General features: G+C 30.0%; 1 protein-coding gene across 2 annotated transcripts in view; it reads left to right on the top strand.

The window, feature by feature from the left end:
• Positions 1–26371, top strand: part of LOC121129157 (uncharacterized) — a 259086-nt gene that overhangs the window by 69548 nt on the left and 163167 nt on the right. For both annotated transcript variants that reach the window (XM_071893539.1, XM_040724837.2), the window contains exons 3-4: positions 7910–8273; positions 11162–11384. In XM_071893539.1, coding sequence (XP_071749640.1) covers positions 7910–8273; positions 11162–11384 — 587 coding nt within the window. The remainder of the gene's footprint in view (positions 1–7909; positions 8274–11161; positions 11385–26371) is intronic.

Raw genomic sequence — 26371 nt, 5'->3', positions numbered from 1 at the left:
TATCGTCATATTTATGTAATAAATTGATATTAATGGATGGAAAAGTCAAAAATAGGTAGTTGCAGAAGATAAGAATGCTTATTGTTGAAAGGATTAGGAAATTAATTTGTATTATTTAAAAATTTAGATCACACAAGTAACTATTCCACGAATTAGCAATATTTTTATTAATAATATAGTTTTTATCTCACGAGATTTGGAATATATGTAATTTTTCTAATTGAGAATATGTACATTTGGGTAATGACAATGTTTTTTATGGGAAACCATTCAGGCACAAGGAATTTGAATATTTAATTGAAGAATATCGGAATAGGAGGGGGGTACGTTTGATTTTATTTTATTTCAACCAGTGGTGATAAACAAAGCCTATAAAGGTTGACTTATTTTATAAAATATAAAAATTATCGTTCTTAATCATACTTAAGCATTTATTATATAAATATTAAAATATAAAAGAAAAAAAACATAAAAAACTTGGCAGTGCAGAGGAAAAAACACAAAGAAAAAAAAACAAAGCAAGTGTCACACAAAAAAATAATTTACTAAAAATCGCTGGCAAAAGCAAGAAGTTATTTTGTTCCAAATAATAATAGATCTGTAATGGAAACTATGCAGTAGTAGAAATTATTCTACCTGTAAAGTAAACTGATGTGAAAAAAAGTAAAAAAGTAGGATTTTCGTGGTGCGCATATCATTAAAAATAGATTCGGTGGCAATCTGCATTGAATTTGTGTTTTTATAGTTATTCTTCTTTCTATTTTTATGATTCAAACGTCCTTGTTATTTTATATTCAATATATATTTATGTTTTGTCTTTAGCAAGATTTTTAGTGAACAAGCCAATTTTTTTACCATGTAGTGTAGTATCCCTTCAAAAAAGACACTCATCAAAGAAGCACAATTTTATTTTGCTATGATACATTGTTATTGTTAACGTCTGAACCAAAATAATAATTCAATCCGAAACGAAATTTAGATTATATTTACAACTTTCGAGGGAAAAAAAACAAACTATTAGCAACCCCCAGGAATAAGTGATTAACAAATTTAACCAGAATAAGTTTGAAATACGACAAAGAAATACAAATCCATATTGATAAAGGAAGTTTTGTCTATTTGCATGATTGATTCTCAGAAAATAATTTAATTGAACTACGAACTTATGTTAAAAAAGAAATAAGAGGGAATTAATTACATTTATGGAATAAAAAATGCTAAATGTGAAATGTAATGCGGTTCAAATTATATGAGACGTCAGTCCAGGACAACCGAGAGACAAGGTGACGGTGTGGAGAAATAAAACTACGAATGGATTCATAGGAACGCGTATATCATATTGAGAAACATATTAGATACTACTCAATAGTGAATACTACTCTGATAATACATATGAATCAAGACCTTTTATACTAGCAGATAACGAAGTACTTTACAGAGATCATATTAATAAGAAGAAGAAGGAGAGTAGAAGATCTTTTGATCCTTCGTATATAAATAACAACCCTAACAATTTGAAGAGATACACTAAGCTTTTATTACTAGGACTGGGCATACAAGTGAGCGCGAGGAAAGGGCGGTACATATGGCACTATTGATTATATTTTATTTTATAAAATCAGCTGCCTATGATGTTATGATTTTGGGTGATAGAATATTATGTGGTTCTGCTCTAGAAATAGGAATCTTCTATATTTCAAATAACACTAGAAGAGTGTTATTATAAAAAATTGTATCAATATTCAAATTCAGAAAAACTTGACTTAATTCCTGAAACAAATAAAAAACCTCTATATTATAGATATACGAGTATTAACGATGATATCTCTTAAATTTTTTTACTATGAATAATTAAAAACAAAAGATTATCACTTTACTCGTAGCAGTAGGCATCCAGGAAATATATAAATTAAAGTATTAAAACGTATATTTGTGATTTTAAGCAAAAGAAGTATGGGTAAAATCAAAAAACACAACTAAAAAAGTATTAAATATTACAAAAAAATATTATTTAGAAATTTTAATAATAGTTAATGAAACAAATTCATCATCACAAATGATATATTAAATATTACAAATGGATTCAATAAATTATTAGCGACAAATGTAAATTATATATATACAAAATATAAAGAGACATTTTTATCCAGAAATAAATATACAAATTATCAGTAGAAATAAAAACTGACTTTTTCCTACTATACTTCAAATCCTATTTAGAATCCTCGTTCTTTGTCTTGTAAGTCATTTATAAGGCTTAAACAGAAAAGGAAATAAATGTGTTAAGTATTGAAAACAACTAATACTTATCTTAAATAAATTACAGATGAACAAGCTTTAATCCATGGAGCATACCCAAATCTTTCCCCAAAGAATTGATGTCAGACAAACTGCTTGAATACCATTTGGAGCTAAGGTTCCCTTTGAGACCATCCAATTAGTTATTCTTGCCCTTGTTACACTAGTTTTGTAACACTTTATCTCAGAGATTATGAACATTTAGTAATATGTTAATCCTAAATTTGAAAAAGTACTTTAATTTAAATTTATTTTATGAATACATCAATCACAACTTACCCTAGTTTTTACACGAAAAAACTGATATTCGTTCATCTAATTGCACACCAATTGAAACTCAAGACCCTTTTGAGATCATTCAAGCAGTTGTTCTTCTCCATTTTTCTGTATTTATGAATAAATATATATATTTATGAATTTTTTTATGAAAAAAGTTATTTATTAAATACATACTCTTACGAATTCGTTATTTTAGCATTCCATTTGATAATTAGCATGTCCCTGACACTACTTACTTATAGAAAAGACTTAATGTTGGTATAAATGGCTCTTAACATGCTTGGCATCCTCTCTAAGTTATAATTCACCCTAAGAGTGTTCCTATAAACTGTTTCCTCAGAATTTGATTGGTCTTGTAAATCCTTGTGAACTGAATTTTCTTCTAGAATTGTATTGAATTGGGTTTGGATTGGATCTAGCTTGATATCAACGCGTAAATGTTCAACAATAGTCAAGCTTACAAGTAAAGGGAGTTTATCTTCTTAAGGGTTAGTGTCCTCTGTAATTGGGGTGTGATTATTTTTAATGATTATGTTTAAACTCATCATTTATAATATCCTTAGCTTTAATAGCGAATAATGTTACTTCCCCATAGCTGTCTAAATATTCCCTGATTTTTTTGAAGTTATTGAAATAGTAATCAATTGCATCAATTAAAATTCTCTAACGTTTGACGATAGGCGATGGAGGAAAGGAAATTTGGTAAGAAACAGTAAAGTTCCGTTTTCTTTGTCTTTCATTTAAAAACATTTTTTATTTTTATAAATAACCTCGTTTTTCTTTGTGAATTTACTACGGACATTCATTTGGTAAGGAATGAATAGAAAAGGGGGAAAAGCAAACCCAACAACATTTTTTTTTTTTTTTTTTTTTTTTTGTGAATCAAAAATTATTTTCAAGTAGCAATTACAAAAAGAGCACCATCTTCCAGCTCAATATTTTTTAATCTCTAATGATGAGGCTTGGCAATTAGCTTGTGAAGGTAGCGTATAGCCAGTGAGTGCTATAGAGAGTGCTTAGTACTCCTTCCTCCATCAAGTTATATTTGTAAAAAAATCTCAGCTCTTATTAATATTGCTACATTCTTGAGGAGATAACCTATAAGTATTAAGTTCCTACATGTGAGTGTGTCATAAAAACGGAGATTAATACTGGGGATTTGTTAGAGAGTTACAATCTATATTATGAAAGTAGATTTCTCTTTATGTCGACGCTTAATTACTTAGCACAATAAAATAAATGAATTAATCTAGCTGATCAGAAGTGTTAACAAGTACAATAAAATTTAATAGCAGCTCATTGAGCAAATACATTCTTATAAAAATAGTTATATCATTTCAAAACAATTCTCTTCATTCAAGACATAAAAGTTATTTGTTAACTTTCTGTACTTTTTGTAAATGAGGTCTATTATATAAATATACCTATAAATAAAAAGGTATGTCTGTGTTTTTAAATTCCTTTTTTCTCCTTTGGAAGAAACGAAGAATCAATAATTGTTCCTTAGTATATTTATATACCTAGGTATTTGTAGAAAGTATTGGTAAATGTTTTATTACTCAGATACTACTTCCCTTCATATGCCCACAAATACTCTGAGCATTTATTGGGTATATATCTTGAATAGAAACTATAAATGTATATAAACGACAATGAATCTCTAAAGGCCTAACCATTTCCCACTCAATACTCAAATATTTGGAAATTGCTTATTTTGATTGCTTTTTTTTTTGCTTTGTTCTTTTGAAATTTTAGAACAAATTAAATGACTAAGTCTTGATTTATTAACCCTCCTGTAGTGATCTGGGGATATTTATAGAAATGCTTCCAATACCTTGGAACCTACATTTTATCGTCAATACTTGTCAATATAAACTGATGTTGTTAAGAATATTTAATAACAATAATTTATATTTGTCAATGTTTTGTATTTATAACAGGTGGTCCATAGAAATTTGAACATTTACTAATTCAATAATTATTAAGGTTAAGTTAAAATTAATTAGTATTTTAATATATTAAAATATAAACGATTAGATACAAAAGAAAACAAACTTGAGCTCTCAAGCTTACATACCAGATGAGAAAATGGCACATGAACGTGATCGATAAATTTCCATTCGCGAACTCATAGCAGTTGGACTTCTCTAGGACTACCGTCTACAACTTTAGAGAGAACGTTCGAGAGGAAGAATGCCTCGGTCAAAAAGGCGAAATGGACCCAGATGACTTAACGAAAGCAGCCCAGGACAATCCTCTCAAGTCCATGAGGGTCCATACAAGAAATTTCAGGCTTTCATACCAGACTGTACACAGACTTATCAAAAAAGTAGGAGGAGAGGCAATTTATATCACCAGTAATCAAAGAAACCCACCTCCTCCGCTTCATGACTCTTTTGAACTCTTTGGAACTCTTGTTTGACACTTTTGGCTCCTCTAAGGCCCTGATGCCCAACCCTTCGATATAGACCCAAAAGGTGTAGTATTGGGATGTATGAAGGCCAAAAGTGTCAAAAAGAGTTCAAAAGAGGGGTTGAAGTGTTCCTCATCACACCACTGAGGCCCTCAAAGCCACTGTCAGCCTGAAATGTGACATCATGACAGATGGCTACATCAGCAGCGGGTGTCAGACCTTCTACCTGGTACCTGGAAGCCACGATTTCCGCTAAAAGCGGCTACATTGATTTTTAAGAGAGCTCATGCGCATATCTATTAATAGTATATTATTAATTTTGTTGAAATGATATTGTTAATTAATAAATTATATCATGTTGAAGTTTAAAATTCAAAGTGTTCAGATTTTAATAAACCACTCGGCTCATTAATTTTTAGTATATTAATTGAATATTTAATTACGAGCGCAAAAGGATCCAGTATTTAAAAACGATCCAAATTTTTAATGGTGTTCTTGTTATAATCTGTTTATTCTGAAATTAAATACGTTTTATTTTTAGGATTTATTTTGTATCCAGTTCACTAACTCCATTATAAAAAAAGTTTTTACTAACGGAGGATTACAGTATAATATTTATATCTGAATTTGTAGGGTTGTATCAGCTCTTATTATGGGACTTAGAGTGAGTCCCATTCCTCAAGTTGGTTCTTTAAACGTCTCTCTACAGGGCACTATTATTCCTAATAATCATCATTAGTACACATTTTACTAATTAAACTACTTTAGCAGAGTTTAAAGTATTTTTCAAGCACTATAATAGTTTGTCATTACTTTTAATTTAAGTCTTATTAAATTAAGGTAGATTGGGAACAATTGCAACACGGGATGGTTACGATAGACCCTTTTACTTGATTATCTAATAAGCTACATTCATAAAGTTCACAGAACAATTGTATAATACTCGTATAATAGTATTTTTATGTAAAAAACTTATAAGGAGTAAAACTATTTGATAGGAGGAGTAACATTTATGTTTTAATCTAATAAAATATTTATTGTTTTGTGGTAACTTATACCTTGAACTATTGATTATTTTACAATCAGTTGGTATTACTCTATTATAACTCAAAATCACTTTATAAGGAGAAACTGCTACATTTAGTATATCTTTTTAACTGTTGCAATCACCCCGACGACTGTTTTAACTGTCTCTATAGCCAGAAACCGCTACAAAATTTTACAGGTCGCATTAAAAAGAAATGAGTGGTAAAACTATTTAATTGTCTAACCTTTAATAAAATTATAAAAATAACAGACATATATTGTTATAATGTGTCAAATTTTGGCGTGTTTGAGTCAAGCCACATTTGTCAAATAGAGCAAAAATTCAAAGTGCGCAACACTCTGAAATCTATTTATGATGACGTCATTAAGCAAAATTCTTCTATAAAATAACTTTCACGTCCGCTTTGGACCTCCTCCTTAAGATTTATCATTGGAGTAGAAAGTGAGGTATATCTTTTTTAGATATTCAGACACTTTGGAGGATCATAAAATTAGATGGAAGGTCTCATTATTTGGAGGAGGTGGTGAGTTTGTTTTTTATGAAGTATTCGGGGAGGGAAGACTTGGATTTGATTAGTGGACTGAAGATGAGGTACAAGGAGATGATTATGTAGGACACTTTGACACTTTTTCTTATATATATTATAAATTATTCAAGTATAACTACTTCAAAGAATACCTTGTACGAAAGTTGGAGTTTGCAAATCTATCTCATTCAGTCTCTTCTGATCTTTTTATTCTTGAATATTGATGAACGAGTAATGGTTGAATTCTCAATGTAATGTAAATTATTTTTACGCTTAGTTTTCAGTCTGTAATCATGTTTCTTGTTCAAACTTAATGATATGTTACCTAACATCAAGTGTTACTATATTATATAATTAAGTATAATTATCTATTCTTCACGTCGTGTTGCTTCATATAGCAAAGTATTTTACTTACTATTAAAAGGTTGCGAGAATTGAATTTCAATTTTCCACTATTGCTGTCTCCAATTTTAAAATAGAAAGAGAAAGTAGAACTTGCAGCAATATTATATAACGTAGTCGAAAATGGGTAACTTTGATCATTTAACACACAGTAAGAAATCCACTCAATGGATATAGGAAAAGGCAAGACCTCTGTAGATCAAATGAATATTTGACCCTTCTCTTCAATATTTGAGGTCAAATATTCCGTGCTATAATTATTGCATAATTGATTATAATCTTTCTTTAGAATATTTTTATATTGTAGAACCACATGTATCCTTTCTCTTTTTCTTTCTTTTTTTTCTAAACTCTTTTGCTCTACAAATCAGACGAAAAGAAAAAATTCATTAATATTCAATAAGTATTTTAATATTTAATCAATGCACTTCTATGTATACCTTGAAGATAAGAAGGATTATAGGATAGAGTTTTTCTAATGACATTAATAATGTATATTCTAATTTGTTAAAAACTTTTTTAATGTATAGAAATACATATGGATATGCCTATAGTCAAATTTATTATTATTATATTAAATAAAATATCTTTAAAGACTCATTTGAAAAAAATGATTTTGACAATATTAATAAAATCAGTTTGAACTTATTAATCTGTGATCTATGAATTCGAATTTTAATCCTATGAATATAAATTTATTTGCATGGAGTAATTTAATACTCTACAGGTATGCAAAAGAACAATTAAAGAGATATGTAATGCTTGATTATGTGTTTTCTTCATTATTTTGTGCAAAGGAATATTTAGCTATATACAAATAAATATATAATGTTCACGAGTATGTTTGTTTTATAACCATGAATTTAATTTAAATTTGACACCATTCCCGTAAATAAAACATCCTAATTTTTGCATTTGTATTTTTCTTATATTTCTTCTTCAGAAACTTCTACCTCCTATAGAGATCAAAGTGTCGAGAGCCTTCGATCTCGCTCTGGAAGTAAACAAAGTCTTCTGCAATCAGCTGGAAATAGTCAACGCCACTTACTTACTCATGAAAACCAATGCCAAAACTGTTCTGAGCTTCATAAATGTAAATCCTGTACACTCAAATCTGCTCAAACCTCGACTTCAACTTACGGTTCTTCCAATCATCACAAATTTCGTTCTCCTGTTGGAAGTCTAACAGCTTCAGTTCGAGACTCCACCAAAATGGATAAGAAACAAAGAGAGATACGGAAAAAAGACTTGAGACAAAAGTTGGATCGATGGGATAGAAAAAATGGAAAAGCACTTGACCGCTCAAGGTAAGAGAGTCAGCTATAGGACTTGCACTAAAGGTGGGGTTCCCCACCTTTAGTACAAAACAGACCAATTGATAATTTTTCAAAAGAATAGAATTATTTATCTTTTTTTTTTTTCAAAATGAAGTGGTTATGTGACGACAAACATTACTTTGTTTTTTATAGGAGTGATCATTTTAGCTTTAGAAGGACTTAAGTTAAAACGGAGTTAATTCCTCCACGCTCCCCTCCAAAAAAAAAAAAATGTGATATTAACGCTCCTTAAATAAGAACATAACTCTTTTTAGTAAACACAAATCCTTTTCATTTCAAAATAGTACTTATAGTTATTGAAGTTAAAAGTTTCATCCGTTTTGTGTTATTACGCTCATTAGGTGGGTGAACTCACTGTTTATTGATAAGAGTGGGTAAAATACTACAAATATTTACTTCATTTAATTTGATAAATTGCTACAATCGATTATTTCAACTCTATTCAAAAAATATAAAACAGCACATAATCAAGATAATGTTTGATTTATTTAATTATTTGGTAGTTATTTGAGAAAGAAGCAGAGATTAAAATATAATATAAATTGGTCAATTAATAAAATTTCTTTATTCAAATAAAATAAAATACAAAAGTATTATTTTTTCATCCCAAAAACCTAATGAGGCTTCTTTATTTCTCCATCAATGCAGTGTATAAGCGTGCATTGTATGTACCTTATACATTCAAATGCACACTCCGAATATACTTTTTTTTGTGCATTTTTTGTTATTTTTTTAACCTCTTTTCATAAAGAATATTTCTAGAAAATATACAGAAATATTTTGAGAATGAAATTAATTATCACTTTCTTTTATAAAAAGTAGAAGTTGTAAGCCAATGCATTTATATATATTCTATTAGCATATCTCCAAATGTGATAATGCATATTCTATTTATAGAAATTTTTTGGTTATTTCATGATATCAGAGTGTAAAGTAATTTAAGCATAATCCCTAGTCTAATTAGAATTCAACATTTGAAAAGTATAATTGTATTTAAAGAACATGTAAACCATGATTTAATAACATTTTTGAAAGGGATATTTTTTTTATTCAATTGATTTGTATTTGGAGATTTAAACACATCGTGTAGTATAGATGTGTTTGAATATATTATTTTAAATGATCTAAAAAGAATATAATGTAAATTTGACTTCCTTTTTGGTAACCTAGATTGACCATTTAAAAATGATAAAATATTTCCTTACAATATCTATTAAAAACATAGTATGGAGAGATGGGGAAAAAGTCAAAATAGTATAGGGATTTTTTACTGCTCATATTTTTGAATTTTTAAAATAAGGAGGACTATAGCTTTAAAACAAATGAGAAACCTATGGGCGTATGATCAATATTTGTCCAAATATAGTTAGTTAGTCAACAAATCTCAGGGCCTCTGCAGGAGCTGGGCTGGAGGGACTGTAGCTCTCCTCAAACAATTTTTTTATCGGGAACATTCCATATATTAATTTATTTTCAGAAAATTTTTTAAACGTAACATGCCTCCTAAAAATATTTCCTATAGAAAAGGTAATTTGCTCAAAAAAAGCCACTTGAAAAAATTTTAATTTTAATTCTTTTGTCTCTTCTAAAAAAAAATCCCACTACAAAATAAAATCTCGCTGACGCCCTTAAAAATATTAAATTATAATACTTACAACGTTAGTAATTTAGAAATCGAATTTGTTTAGTAATATCTCAATTATATTTACCAACCAAGATAATATTTTTATTATTTCTATTGGATTCGAGTATTACTCGAATTCAAAAAAATAAAAAAATGAAGAGATGATGTTATAAAAAGACGTAACAAAGTTACATACATAATAAGTCAAATTTTTTTTAAACTACACCAAATTCAAAATTGGTCAAATCCACACACAATTCAAAAAATTAAGCTTGACCGAACTCGAAATTTTTTACTGGAATCCAGTTCTAGTTTTCATTATTCATACATAAAAAAATTGCCCTGCTAAACCACATGCTTAAAATTACCTGTAAAATAAATTTTTACAATTACTAGAAGATATTTTGAAGGGGTCAATATCTAAAACACTTTAATTAACATGCTAAAAAATGTACATTTGTAGAGTTAATCAGTCTTACATTATCTGCATACAAATTTTGAATATGATTGTATATAAATTAATATAATATTAATAAAATTGATGTTAAAGTAAAAGTCTAGAGTAAAAATTTTGAGACATTTTTTTAAGAAAATATAAGAAAGATACTTTTGATACTTACACATATATCTAAAACTAATGAGCTAAGTAATGTTAAATTTTTATTTCTAAGTAATATCTATATCATATGAAAAAATCAGTCAATTCTTAGATATGGAGTAATGTTTTTTAAATTCCTAAATAGTCTGGTTAAAATGAACCTCTAAGTATATTTTAAGAAATTTGAGATGTACTAAAGATTTTTTTGTTTCTGTTTTTTCTGTTCTACTGACAAAAAATAAGTTAATAAATATACGAAAACAAATTGTTATTTTGACTTATAATATTTACTCATATGAAATTATTTGCCTTAATTCACTTTGATCCTATTTTTAAGCTCTTTTTTAGTTGGTTTTAACTAACGGGGGGGAATGCGTCCATAGACTTCCATATGTCTAGAACTCCATTATTCAATATACCTAAAGATTTCAAACGGACATTCCTGTATACATGTTATTTTTTAAAAAAAGTAATATATTTTTTATGTAATTTTTATAATGTTTTTTTTTTTTTTTTTTTAAAGTAACATCGTTATTTGTATTGCATGACGTAAATAGATATAGAAATTATATCTTATTTCACAACAATAATATTTTATTATACTGAAAAATAATATATATTAACCATTCCTTACAGATGCCACTGGACTTTTGTATTCGACCCAGCTGGGCGACTCTGCTATTACTGGTCACTCGTCGTTTCCTTAGCATTTTTATACAACTTTTGGGTCATCATTTTCCGATTCTCTTTTGCAGAAATTACACAAGAAAGCCTGTATATTTGGTTTCCATTAGACTATTTCATGGACTCCATTTATTTTTTAGATATCGTATTTCATTTCAGAACTGGGTATTTGGAGGTAAGACAGAAATTATTTATTCTTTTTCAAAATATACGTATGTATGAGGATCCTATGTTATAAATATTTACTCTAAATTCCGTTGCTTTCTTTTTCTGAGAGCTGATTTATGTACGAATACACATATTATACAGTTACATTTGAATCAACACTAGAGATAAATTCTTTATTAGTCGTTTTCTCAATAGGAATTCACTCTTTTAGGTGGAAAAGAAGATTCATTATATCCATAATAAGTACTATTTGCGTTTTTTTATTGAAGGTCTTACAACTAAGCCCGATAGTTTAGGTTTTCCTCATATAAATTTATTCACTTCTACATGGAGGATAATGCAAGAGGAAATATTCTCCATGACAGCCTTGCTTTACAATATTGAGAAAGTAAATCGAGTGAAAAAACTTTTATTGCAAAGATAAAGTCAAGATACCTCATTAAAGACACGAATGTGCCTATCTCGATCGAAATAGGACTCCCCGAAGTGAGAGGTATGGTTGCAACCGAGGTAATTCAAGATTGTGTTGGCCTTTTTGCTAAAGCTGAGTCAATAGGAAGAGTATAAATAAAAGAGTAGATCAAATAATGTTAGCAAGCAATGACCAAGTTGTTAAACACTACTCTTACAAAATTCAAAATACGGTGATCATCTCCATTCTTCCCAACTCAGTAGCAGTTTCAGAAACTTATAATATACCTTCGTCTCTCCCCATTGTTTAACAGATAAGGCATTTATACTTCCCTGTAAGGAAAAAACAATGTGCAAGGTGCTCCCAGTGACAAATCCAAATGGAAGAGAAGATGAAGACGACAAGTTGTAGACGAATGAAAAGAATTGAATGTAGATAGTAAGGAAATTTACAGTCATCAGAGGATAGTAATAAAAACAAGGCATTCTCGAGGATCGAGAAGTCGGAGGAGTAGAGATCACAAAATGAAAAGGAGATCTCAGCATTCAAAAGAAGAAGATCACAGCCTAACTCTAAAAGTGAGAAGTCAAAACATCTAAAATGTAACATTATAAAAATCGGGAAGATTCAGAGTAATAGAAGCAAATATAGATGGAGTGTGTTACAATTAAAGAAGGATGTCTTTGTCGAAGTTTTTGAACTCATTAAATTTCCCTGAGATTTTTTGTCCTTTAGACATAGAAAAATTGACAGATGGCATATTATAAATTGAACATATAAAATGTTCTCCTCATTTGCGATTCAAAGCATCCATCGAATGGATGGTTTTATTTTAACAACTAACTTAACCTTTTCGAGCAAAATATACAAGATTTTATTTATAAATTCCTTCTGGGGGATTTAAAAAAAATTAAAACAATTTTAGCAAAGTTTAATGTACTCAGAAGGAGAGGGTCATACTAACCGGCGACTTTAATATGGCGGAAAAATCAAAACATGACTTCACATAAGAATCTGGATGTCTGTGTACTTCAGAATAGAGGATCCGAAGGGAAGAAAACAATTTAAAAGATTTTGCAGTTGTAAAAAAAGACTATAGACCTACATTTGTGAGATAAATTCGGGGGAAACATCCAAAACCAGGATAGATCACATCTATGTATCCCACATGGTCATTTCAGATCAATTTAGTCTAACAAGGCTAGGTTCAAACGGGTTATCGGATCATTTCGTTCTCGACGCAGTTATTAAAAAGAGTATAAAAATTGAAAAACCTACTATAAAATGAAGCGAAAAGTAACTTGGAATAGCTGTGGTGTAGGAGGAAATACAAAATGCAATTGATGACATTCTGGAATATATAAATTATGGATGGACTGTGGAAGAAACATTAAGTTTTTTCTACTAGACCGTTATACAAATTTTAATTTTTCCTGGTAAGGCTGAGGCTAAAATATCATATCACATCTTCAGTCTTTTTACAGAGAGGTTCTTTAAGGACGAGCAGAATATAACACAGAATATACTTATAAAAAAGCAGTATTACATAATTTCAGGGATTGAAGCTCCCTGAAGTCTATAATATAGGGAATTAGCCAGGGTGTGGAGTCCAAATTATGTGGAAACTCATCGAACCAGGAACTCTTGTATGGTTTAGGGGAGCAAGTGATTAAAGGAGTTATTAGTAAATGATAAGGTTAATATATTAATGATTATGCTTTAAAAAATATATAAAAGTTATTTGTAAACAAAAATGAATCATTTACGAAGGGTATTTTTATTGTATATTTTTAATCAAGGTTCCGTAAATCATGCACATAATTCATATACATAGTTTTTGTTTACTTTATATTTTAACCATTTTGTCTCCTCTTTCCTTTTCAGTCTTTTCAATTGAGAGTAAAGCTTGTAACCAAGTAGAAAAGGTGGACCTAAGTGATCAATAGCTAAAAATGTATTGGTGCACACAAGCTTTTTTTGTCCGCTAAATGTACTGTTAAGTTATTATTTTGAGATCTAATAGGAGTTGTCTAATATGTTTTACTTTTAAGAAGATGTTCATTCCAGATCCGAAAGACAAACTTAGCTTAGCTAGAGAAGATTTTCACCATATAGAGCTATGTTAACCCACTAATTGTTTTTTCTTCGAGCTCAAAGATGATGATATTAATTTATGTAAAAATCTATACAAATATTTATAATTTAACTATATATTTCAAGTCAAGTCTAGCCTCCCAGTTCCCACCTCTGACAATAATTGACCCATGCGTCTTAAATTATTCATTTATTCTTATATTATTAATTATTAAAATTAATAAATTTTCTTTTCTGTTGGATATTCAAAATAGGAAAATGTAAATAATAAAACAATTTATTCTTTCCGCACAGCCATTTTAAGTGTAAGACGTGATTCATCAATCGACAATCATCCTTTTTATAATATGCCAGACTAAGACAATAAGAAAAATAACAGAGTTGGCATTATATGTAAAGCAACACCTCGCGAAAAAGTGTTAAAACGCTGCACCATTACATCTCCTCAGGCCTAAGTTTCTTTCCTAGGTTTAAATCTTTAGTCGCGAGGAGAGAAGAAGATAGGTGAAAAGGATAGAAAATAAAATAAACTATCTTTACCCGTGTGAAGACTACGATCAAGAAATTATTTACCAAGCATCAAATTAAATAACTGGATCATCTCATTTCCCTTCTTTGTTCTTTTCTCTTATGAGAACAAAGTTATTGAAGCGAAATATTGTTTCAAAATTAAACTATTAATAGCTCATATTGTTCAGGTTCTTACTTGAAAATATTATCTAATAATTTTGTAATTATATTTCATCGTTTTAAATTGCCTAGGACTATCAATTGTTTTTTATTTATTTATTATGACAGTAAATATATGTATTGCCATAAAAACAATGAAGGTTGTATCGAAAAAAAATTAGTCTAATAGCTGGGACAAATGATGTAATTGACTAACTAACAATGATTAAACGGACCTTCATTATTTTTCTTTTTGAAGAAAAATTTAACTGTCTATTTAATAAAAATCTTGAGTTTTCCAATTCATGTTTTGTTTCTTTAACCTACTTAAGGTTGTATTTAGAAAAGGTGATTTGTTTGTTTTTGATAATTCAATAAACAATCAAAGTCTACAAAAAAGTTATCGGTACTGATTGGATTGGGATGATTTTTTTCAAATTATGAATAAAGTTAATTTAATTTTTATATGAATACGAATCATTTTTTTTTTTTTTCATTTAGTTTTCCCCAAGTGAACTTTCCATGCACAGATGATGATCAATGTTTTTTTCTCTTTTATAACATCTAAGGTTGAATGACTCAAAATGATCATTTATTATTACTCTTTGTTGCATAGTAAATAAAAAACTTCCAAACATATATATGTAGGAGTTTTGCATAAACGTGCATTCAATATTATTATTGAGTTCTTTTCATTTGAGATAAAAAGCGAAAATATTTGCACATACAAAAGTAAGAAAAATAATTATACTGTTTATTAAGTAATGGAAGCAAAAGAACACGTCACCATGGCTTAATTAGGTAAAGTTTAGAAAATATGAAACTTGCATATTTAGTTGTATAACACTGATATTATGATTGTAAATGAAAGTGTTTAAATATATAATAGCTTCAATGTGCTTGTTTTTGATATGGGTTTCTATACTAGTGATGTATTTGTTATTCAGTTATTTGCAGACTTTGAGCAGCATTTTGAACACTGCAAGGCATTTTTTAAACATTAATTTAGTCATAATTTTGACAAACTGCACAATGGTTTAAAAACTTACTGAGAACGTGGTAAAATTTTGCACAAATTATGTCATCCTTTTAAATCATGAACTTCTCTTCCCTTAAAGTATCAAATACGCAGATTTGAACTGCATCTTCTGATTTAGGGTTATGAAAGTTTAATCCATAAAAAAATGCACCATTACTCGATGCTAAAGATTCAACTCAATTTAAATTGTTGGATGATAATAAACAATCAATTAATTGTCATTTTTGGCAGCTTATTTTATTTAGCTAATGCCTGTTTTTGTTTTAATGCCCATTTAACAAAATATGGGACACCAACTAACCAGTTACAGCTATCAAACCAACTATACAGGAATGTACAGGCAAATTGGGACGTTTTTTGATGGCCTCTAACTCCTGGATATTTTAATTCTATAGAATTTTTTGGGTACAAAATTGTTCATCCTTCGACTAAGAAAAGGTTTATTCGATGTGTCTACTTTTGGCGGTGATTACATTGTCGAGGCGGCTACAGAGAGAAAAGCAGGACGAGATAAAATGTACGAGATTTACCTTATTCCTGTACTTCACGATCGTCTTCTTCAGGTCGTATAAACTGTTGTGGGGCTTCGAGTAGATTTACCTCTCTAACTCCCCCTAAATGAAGTAGTCCAGAGGTTTCAAATTAGGAGAATTAGAGAGCCAAGTTTGTTGGCAGAAGAAGTAGAAGTTTTCCTGCTTGAGCAAATCTAGGGTCTTATTGGCCTTGTGAGCGGTTGCTGAATCCTATTGAAAGGGTAACCCGTTGCCTCCTTCGTTTTTTTTTTTTTTTGTTTTTTTTGGGTTAAAATAATTTATCTATACTCTAGAATAGAAACAGTATAAATAATGCATACAATTAAAGATAAAAGTAGATCATATAAATAAAAAGCCACAAGACACTTACGTTTAAAAAAACACATTATAGTTCATATTTAATGTCATGAAGTAAAATAACGTGATATAAAAAAATTCTTAACATCAGCTAAGGTTAATAAAAAACGACAATGTCTTCTTATCATTCACTTGATGAGATTAAAATATTGCACGGAACTCGAAGGAACAAATTTGATGATATTTCCGACCCATGCCTACGACGAAGATGATGACAGAGAGATTTTGATAGAAAGTGCTGAATTTTGACTAGCTGCGCTTATCAGTGTAGCTTTTAATTCTTCCACATGTAATGGAGAGTCAATAGTTAATTTTTTATTAATCAATGATTTAATAAAGCAAACTGTACGGCTTTGTGAACAGGAGAAGTATTTTTATTTCTCTTATAAGCTCCAGATAATATATTTGCCTTTATTAAGTTAGAAGAAATATCTTCTGTCATACAAACGTTGAATTGGATAAAATATTTGATTACTCTCAAAACTGGGCAATCAGCAAAAGCGTGTAGGGTAGAGTTGAACCTAAAACTGCGGGCTTTGCATGGATAATAAAATTTGATACTGTCAGTGGAAATTTGAAATTCCTCCGTAAATTTTGTCCCGTCTGAAATTCCAAAAATTGATCAGTGATTTCTTCTTTCCCATGATGGAGGAAGATCGAGTCACAATAGAAAGTAGAAAACAATTACATCAAATTTTATACGTACTTAAATTTTTTAATATTTTTGGTTTTTTGATCAATTAGGGACGGGAAAAGAAGGATAATTGGATGAAAATATACTATACCTGCAAATCTAATTAAAATTCCCATGATGGATGACATCAGTAATGCTGATGTCTAATGAAAACACTTCTGTATATTTTTTTTTTAATAAAATAGTAGCAATATGTTTATTGCTTCAAATTTAAATTCAAGTTCAACAAATCAATGTTTTGAGTACAGAGTAATATGAAGCAACAAAAACCAAATCTCTACTACTGACAAAATAATAAAAAGTATTTTCTATGTTAATGGATTAATACAATGAAGACAAATTAACAAATGTAAAACATCTGCATTATTTGGAACCGTTTTATATCATCTTATGACTTTTAACGTTGTTGAGTTATTTCTAAGCTTCCATAATATATTTTTCATCAATTTCAAAATTTTGAATAGAAAAAGTACTCAGATTGTACTATGTACAGGAAAATAATCTATCATAATTGATCATTCACTGCTTTTAAAGACATTCATGTGCTGACAACTTATTTTAACTATAGAATTTGAAAAAAGTTTTTCAAGATTCAAGTAAAATTATTCATAAACTATTATTTATAATTTATCCATCAATAAATATCAAATATTTTACTAAAACTCATAGATTATACAAAATCAAAAAAAATTTATATATATATTTAAAAATTGATTTTGTATAGGTACATTATTAATGTCTAGCATATAAATAAATTATATATATATAAAACATTGTATTTAAATATCATTGGATCTGCTAAAAATTTTGTAGGCTAACACATCAATGGTACTCATAAAATTTAATTAAATAATTATCAGTCATTATTAACCTCCGAACAATACTTGTAAAATTTTGGAAGCTATCGAACAATTTGTTCGTGCGATATAGCATTGTGTGTGAATCAACTTTCTTCATGTAACGAAAAACTATGGATTGTGAAATTGTGATCCAAAATGAGGAATTTATGAAACTTTCAAAAAAAGAATCAATTTTTTTTTTTTTTTTTTTTTTTTTTTACTTACAAGGCTTTTTTTCCGATTCAAAAAAAAATTCAATAATAATTCAAATATTATTTTAATCATACTGCCACAGGCTTGTTTATGTTTTTCCTGATATTTTGATCTTTGAGGGCGAAAAATAACACAAAATCATCAAATTGTTGTAAATAATATTTATCGAAAAAGCAAACAAAACCAGAAACTTAGTGTAATAAATTTCATTTTATTGTTCTTTGGGATAAAAGAAACCTTTTGAAAAACCATGTCAATTCAAGGGCAAAAGATTTTTTTTATCCGTCGGGCAAAAATGTTGTTGCATAGTTTTATTCGTATATATAATTAATATATATTAATTAGTTATGATACTATTAATTGTTGAAGAAAATTTGAAATTTCAATGTTTTAATTAAAAAACGTTTTGATTAGTTTTTTCTAATTCCAATTTGGTTTTAATCTATTTATAAATTATTTACAGGAAATGAAATTAGACGAGTGTTAGACTAAAAAGAAAATATGTTGAAATACATAATGCCCAGGGTTTTTCAAAATACTACCGCAAAAATGACAAAACATTTTTATTTTAATAGAAATCAATTTGTAGAATACAAACGTACACAAATACACGTGGACATTAATCATAATTACAAAATTCTTATTTTCGTTATTTTATACGAATTATATCTATTTTTTAGTATTTTGACTATCTTAAATATAAGCTGAATTGTAAGGTTGTCAGAAAACTTTTTACTTACAAATCTTTACAATAATTTTTTCCTAATTTTAGAGAGAAAAAACAGTAACAATATGATGTTTAATTACATTAAATTCTGATTCAAATGGAATAAGTCCTCTGAAATAACTTTATTTTCTTGCTTATTACCATGAGTTAACGCCAATAGGTACAATAATAAAGTGACTACATTTTAACCAAAAAAAAAAATGTGGACGTAGTTTTTTAAAGGATCATGAAAAGGGGGCATGTTGCATCTGAAAATATTATTTGTTTTTCAATGTACATTATATATATACTTTATACTATGCAAAAAATAAACTTCAGAATCATAAATCCCTTTATACAATTCCATAAATAATTAATGACTTGCATATACATAAATATTTATGTTTGTATCATATCATTAAATTTATTTTGCTATGTCTATTTTAGAAAATAAATAATATAAATTGGATTTTATACGAAAAAAATACATTTAAATCTACATAACACAAAAGTTTAATACAATTTCTTTAATGTATTAAAAAAATAAAAATTTGATTACCGAATATTTTTATGAAATACTGAAAGATTGCAGATTAATTTTGCTTAATGATTGTGAAATACAAAAAAAAAACACCTTAATATATATAAAATTGATTCATAGTCAGAATGTACCAAAGAAATACTTATAAAATCTTCGATATGATATCAAAATAAATAACTTTTTTACTAATTATTTAGATTGTAATTTTTATCAAAATAACAATGATTCAGTACATTTCATAGTCAAGAATATATTTATCATAAATTTTTCACAAAAACAGCTGGTCCCTAACGGGGATCAAAACCTATCGCTACTATGTGTATTTAAGCTACAATATTGTTTAATTATACTTCTTGAAGTCAAAATGTGTAGTGGGCCACACCTAAATATAATGCAGGCCATAATGTGGCCTGAAATCCCAAAATTGGACATCCCTGCATTAGATTATCAAATTGCTAGCAACGAAGGTGTATTTTAATAAAATCCTTAATGATAAAATTGCCTGCTATGAATTATTTAATAATCAAATTACACATAATCATTTCACTGCCCGATTTTCCAGATTGCCAATTTTACTTTGAGTCCAATAAGGCTTTATAACTCTGCAAAAAATACTTAAGGTTACGCTCCTCCGTCTTTTATGAGAACATACGAATGTTTAACCAGGTATTGAATATAAATGAATTTATTTAGGAAAGAATGTTCACTACTATTAAATTATAAAAACAACTGCCAAAGAAAAGAACATTTGTTTTTACATTGGCAGTTCTAAAAAAAACAGACAGCAAAAAAATTCATAGGATTCATTTTGTGACTAGTGATGTGCCTCCATCGGAGAAGGAGTCCATGATATGAATTCAGGTGGACACAGTTTTGGATTTCGAGAGGAATAATTCTGTTCGTATGCTTAGCTAAGTAGGGCAACTCATGGAAACAATGCTTTTTATTTTGAGACACCCATATGAAGGAGACATGCCAACAAGTCAATCTGGCAGTGAGAGTCTCAATCCGGAATGACGCCATACTATGTCCTCCAACACTCTCAACATGGGTACGACTATTTGCAAAGGTAAACAAATATGACATGATGTTTCCGTGTCCTTGTTAAAGAATGAACACTTTCTATCCTCTAGATTCTCTCGATTTATTTGTAAGGGTGTTGCAAACTTATACTTAAGCCAATTCTTGTGAGAATCGCTGAAGGGGCAGTACAAAATTACAAATGGGTCAACGTTTTTAATGTTTCTTTCTGGGTCTAGTCTCTTCATTCTTCTCCGAACTCGAGTGGAATTGTGTTTCACAGCATGGCTGTTGGAAAAGGCTTCTCTTATTAATTTACAAAAGAAGTTTCTAGTGCAATATATGCCGGAGTTGGAGGGGCTGAACACATCTTATCCACTCCGTGGGTCCGGTACAGTGTTTTGCCCCTCAGCCAAAGTATAAAATTGTTCATAACGATTCTATTTTAATGGACCAGACGCACAAACTTTTTCCCTGGGTTCTTGAAATACTCTCACGACTTATCAGACGAGTTTTAATATTGATGGGTTCATCAGACCCCAAAAGTGGCATCCCGTAGTGCATAAATGATCTCCACGATGAGATGATAAAAAGGACTTACACGGTTTAAAGAGCAATATAACTTCTTAATTAGGATGGACAAAACTATTTACATAAAATAGTGTGTCTAAAATGTAAAAAAGTCAACCAAGAGAAATGATTCACAATTCAAGATTTATTTTCATTTTAAAGGAGATCTAAAACATTATATGGATCAAGAATAGAATATATTTTACAATACTTGTGTTCATAAAAGAATGCAGAAGATTTGACGTTCTTAGATACATTCTACAATGAAAGGGGAGATTCATTTAAAATTATGTTAGAAGAGTTAAAGACAAATCATCGTTGATGGAGTTCTTAATGTGACAGAGTTAACAATTAGAGCAATTTGCATATGAAAGCCTTTGAAAGTATTTACTTGAATGACTATTTGGATCTATAAAATCCCTTTAAATGTACCTACTCAGAATAGATGACTAGACTTTAATTTGTATATTTTGAAGATTGAATCTACTTAGAGAATAATTTTACGACTAATCGTTATTTTCATTAGTAGTTTTGCTAAGAAAGATTATTGAAAATGCAGAGAGTTTCTTTGTCCTTGAAATATCCTTTTAAAAATATATGTTTCAAATACGTAGTTTTGTTTGATAGGTGCACATCATTAAATGTATATAAATTACATACATTGAAAATACCCAAAATGCATTATTTGTTCGTTCAAGAGTATGTGAGTCAAAACATGTTTGTGTCTAAACTAAGTATCTATCTGTTGTGAATAAACATGTTTTATTCTATAAACTCGAATAACATATTATTTCAAATCTTCAAATGGAAATAAATTATTTTTCATTACCCACAAATTGGGGATCTATTTAGTAACTCAGATATTGACTATGGAGTAATTATTATTTAATCCCTTTCAGGAAGTGTTCACAACATAAAAAGAGCTTAAATATCAGAGAGCTCCCTAAAAATCTCTAAATTTTCGTATGTTTATTATCAGCATACATTATGTCATCAATGTGTTGTTGTTTTTTTGTCAATGACGTAAATGTAAATAAACAAATTGGCAAAAATGTTTAAAAAAACGTCCGCTCATATAATTTCAGTTGATATTTGAATTTTCGTTGAGGATCGAGTGAAGGGATTAAACGTTTCGGGATTCATTCTTCAAAATAGGATCTCTGTCAAGGCGTATTTTTCATTATGCCGAAAAATGTTACATTCATAATTGCTATTCTGGTTATGAACTGAATCCACGAATCTCTTCATATCAACCAATTATTTCATTGAGGACGATTACTCCAAGTTCCTGGCTAAGAGTTATTCTTAGACAAATCACCTTCTAAGTATTAAAGAATTTGTTCGCTTCACTAACAGCATGGTGATTTTGTCTGTGAATATATAAACAAACAAAAGGAATTTTGAAAATACCAGATACAATCATACAGTAGAACATACTTCAATACGTTATTTGCTGCCTTTTGTTGTTCACAGATTTCTAAGTCCTTCAATGTATGTCTCTTTACACGGAAACGTACAAGATTCAAACTTAAAAGCAACTATGTTTGCAAGGATATCAACTGAAAATGAAAGCCATCATTCAAGCAGAGCAAGCTTTTGTTCATAAAGACTGTATCATTGGTTTCAAAGATTTTTGCAAAAAATTTCAAAAAACGTTTCCAAGTAACGTCCATTTAAAAATATCACTGAAAACTTTCTTTAGTTTTATTACCTGCTATAATTTTCTTTAGTACTTATAGAAATCGAAATAACTGATAAGAACTTCAAAGTATACCCAAAATAATCCAAGACATTAATAGAGATAACAACAAATGAATGGGATGAAGATTGCGGACATTCCGAAGTGTTCTAGGAGCGTGGTTTTAAGTTGGACAAGATGAAAAAAAAAATGGACAAGACCTCTATAGGATGTCAGGAAGTGGATTGCATAATTTAAAGAGGGATAAGAAGTTCTTGTTATGTTTGGAAAAACATAACAAGGAGGGTCCCACTAAGTCGATGAATTGCCTCACGAATCCTTCTCTTTGGCTCTTAGGACCATCAAGAGGGCTATAAAGCACAACTTGGGATTAGTTTATATTGAATGGACCCCACGCCACCTTTTGACAGAGGGCATGAAAGCCAAGGAGGCTCGAGAGGTACAAGACAATTCTTACATGGATCAAGGTAAATGGGTCAATTGTGAAAATTTTCTCAAACAAAAACATTTTCACAGTTGATCAATTCCACAGCCACTAGAACGAGTACTGGCATGGGAAACAAAAGAAAAGGTTCAAGGAATTTACCAATATCCGGCCCAAACAATGTTCTTCGGCGATGTGGCTTCTGATGGAAAGAAGATGCCTTCGTTCTTTCTTAAGACTGGATTGAAAATTGGGTAGGAGGCCTACTATAGGGTGTTTAAGTACACTATCTTGCCATGGCTGAAGACCAACTGGCAAGATGGTGTACCTAAGTTACTCTCTGGAATCAGGACGGCACCCCCTCTCACACGTCCGCCAAGTGCCAAAAGTTATGCGCCGAAAACATGGCTTGAATATAGTCCAAAGGGATATGGCCCCCTTCCTCAAAAAGCGGTCCAATACAAAAATACTTTTTATAGTACTTTTTACATTCTATACTCGACTATAATTTTTATTTTATACAAGCTTTGACCTCCTAAGATCAAATATGAAATAGACATGTTTTAAAAGACATAGTTTTAAAATAAATAAAAAAATACGAAGTAGTAAGCATACAAGTACAATTAAGTAACTAATTTATTTCTACAATGATGCAAATATAACTTTTAGAATCCTATCGGATGATTATCATTGCATTATTTTTTAAATCATTTACAAATTTGTGTTGTCATCTTGAATCTCAGTGATAGGAGTTGTAAACTTGAGAAATTTTGGTAAAATTTATAAAAGATTCAAATACTTTATAGCCTTATTGTTTGTTAGAGTGGCTTTCAAATAAAAATAAACCCACTTTGACAATAATAATGTATTTAATTCTTCTGAAGACTATATATGGAAGTTATAATAGACTTATTAAGAAAATGCAATGATCACCTTTTTGAATAAGATAAAGAATCTTTATGTTAATAGATTAGCTTGAGAGTCTAAGATCATCTTCCACTTTTTTAAATGACAAAGAGACTTACATATCGAAGTAATAACTATAAAGGAGTTTAATGTAAGAATTGAAGTTTACAGAATGTGTAATTATCCATGAGTACTGAATATCACGAATTAAGCCTTATAAATGGAATTGATACCACGTATTAATGCTTTCAAAATGAGTGTATTGTTGAGTGTATCAGTTCAACATACAAATTTTAGTAATTTGCCGATTAATCATACCCCGAAGCTTTAATTTGAAACTGTTATATTTATGTATGCATATTTTTTTACGTAACTGCATCTGTATTTAAAGTGATATAAATCATACTTTTTTTTAGCTGGCCCGGTTTTTGGTTTTTTTGTATTGGTAATGTGAAAAATGATTTTAACAGAGTCATGCTCTTTGTATGTTTAAAATACATACTTAGACGACTAAAATTGACAGATAAACTTAAATACATTTCCCTATATATTCAAATACATTTTGTATCATCTTCTTGTATTTTTCTTAAATAACATATTTACAAGAACACGTCATTTTCGATGTACAGAGTAAGTTTTACTTATGCTTATCCAATAATACTTTGAAATGAAATGTATCTAATACAATTCCTCCATTATGCGAAGCTTCTTCAAAAAATGTATTACATATACTTTTTACGAATTGAACAACTTTTCTTTAAATATACACAGCATAAAAAACATTGCAGATACTTGGAATTTGTTGTCTTCATATGAAAGCAATATACTTGAAATAAAGTACCTACAAAAAATACATTTGTGTTAATTGTTGAATAAATTACAGACATACAAAACCCATTTACGTAATATGTATATAACTTCAAAGTTTGTTCATTTATCCTACATACAAGTTATCCCATAGAAGTTTTTTGGGCTATTCAAAAACATTATAAATTGTGGATATAGGTATGTATGTACATACCGGGCCGTGCAGAATTATTTACCGATTTTGTTCAGAACATATCGCGGACAATAATAACATTTAGAATGACTTGAGAAACAATTATTCATACATTTTTAGAATAATAAAATAGTTTGTGATCAAATTTAATCAATATAGCCACCATTTGACTCAATGGCACTGGTCAGGCGACGTCTGAAGCTGCCACAGACTTGCTGGATGATATCGGCGTCTATGGAGGCCCAGGCCTTGTTAACAGCAGCCTTTAAAGCATTTATGTTCTTGTGTCGTTTTTTGCAGGCCTTGGTCTCCACGTGCGCCTAGATAGAGAAGTCTAGTGGGTTCAGATCTGGGCTCTGAGGGGGCCAGTAGTCCATGGGCCAAAAGTTCATGTTGTCCTTGAGCCACTCCTGAGCTTTCTTGGAAGCGTGGGCGGGTGCTCCATCTTGTTGAAGAACCCAAGGAGAGTTGCCGACTATGGATTTGATCCACGGAAAGACCTTGGCTTCATGGCCTTCCCGTTGGAGGCCACGAGACCCAACATCATCACCGAAGCAGGGTGCTTTGTTGTTGCCACATAGCGGTGCTTATCTTGCACATCTCCAAAGCTCACAACACGGTCATATTGCCTGTTGAAAACAGGATCGACCGTAAAAGTTTTATCATCTGAAAAAATGATGATGGGTCCAGATGAGCTCTTGATATCATTCAAGATTTTCTGGCACGCTCAAGTCTGACTTCTCGCTGACGTTCAGTTAGCAGAGGGCGTTTAGAACGCCTCAGGAACTTTCCTCCAGCCCTTTTCAATGGCCTTGAAACAGTTGATCTCGACGTTCCCATCTTTCTGGCCATGTCGGCAATGGACCTGTTGGGAGTCCTCTTGAACACTGCCTTTACTTGCCTTGTTGAGACAGTGGGCTTCCTTCCAGCCCCAGGGGAATGCTTGAGATCACCCCCAGCCTCCTAGGGCTTGGAAACGTTGTAAGTTGTCTTCAACGAGGCCCCAACCTGTTCCTTAATGTTGTTATGAGGCACTCCCGCTCGGAGGAGGGCTGCAATTTCGATCTTCTTTGTTTCCTGATTGGACATGGTCTCACTTGTGGAAGTTGTCACGCTCTCACAGGAAGGATTTTTGTTTATTTTAACAGTAACAATACGAAACAATCAGATTGGTTGCCACCAAACCTCTTAAAAAGTATATTTACAACATCGGTAAATAATTTTGCACGGCCCGGTATATAAATATTCTATGACACTTTGGCGAAAAATATAATTATG

The sequence above is a fragment of the Lepeophtheirus salmonis genome, chromosome 14, assembly GCF_016086655.4.
Source record: "Lepeophtheirus salmonis chromosome 14, UVic_Lsal_1.4, whole genome shotgun sequence".
Taxonomy (NCBI): Eukaryota; Metazoa; Arthropoda; class Copepoda; order Siphonostomatoida; family Caligidae; genus Lepeophtheirus; species Lepeophtheirus salmonis.
The sequence above is the reverse complement of the archived record's forward strand: the minus strand, read 5'-3'. Positions and strand labels throughout refer to the sequence as shown.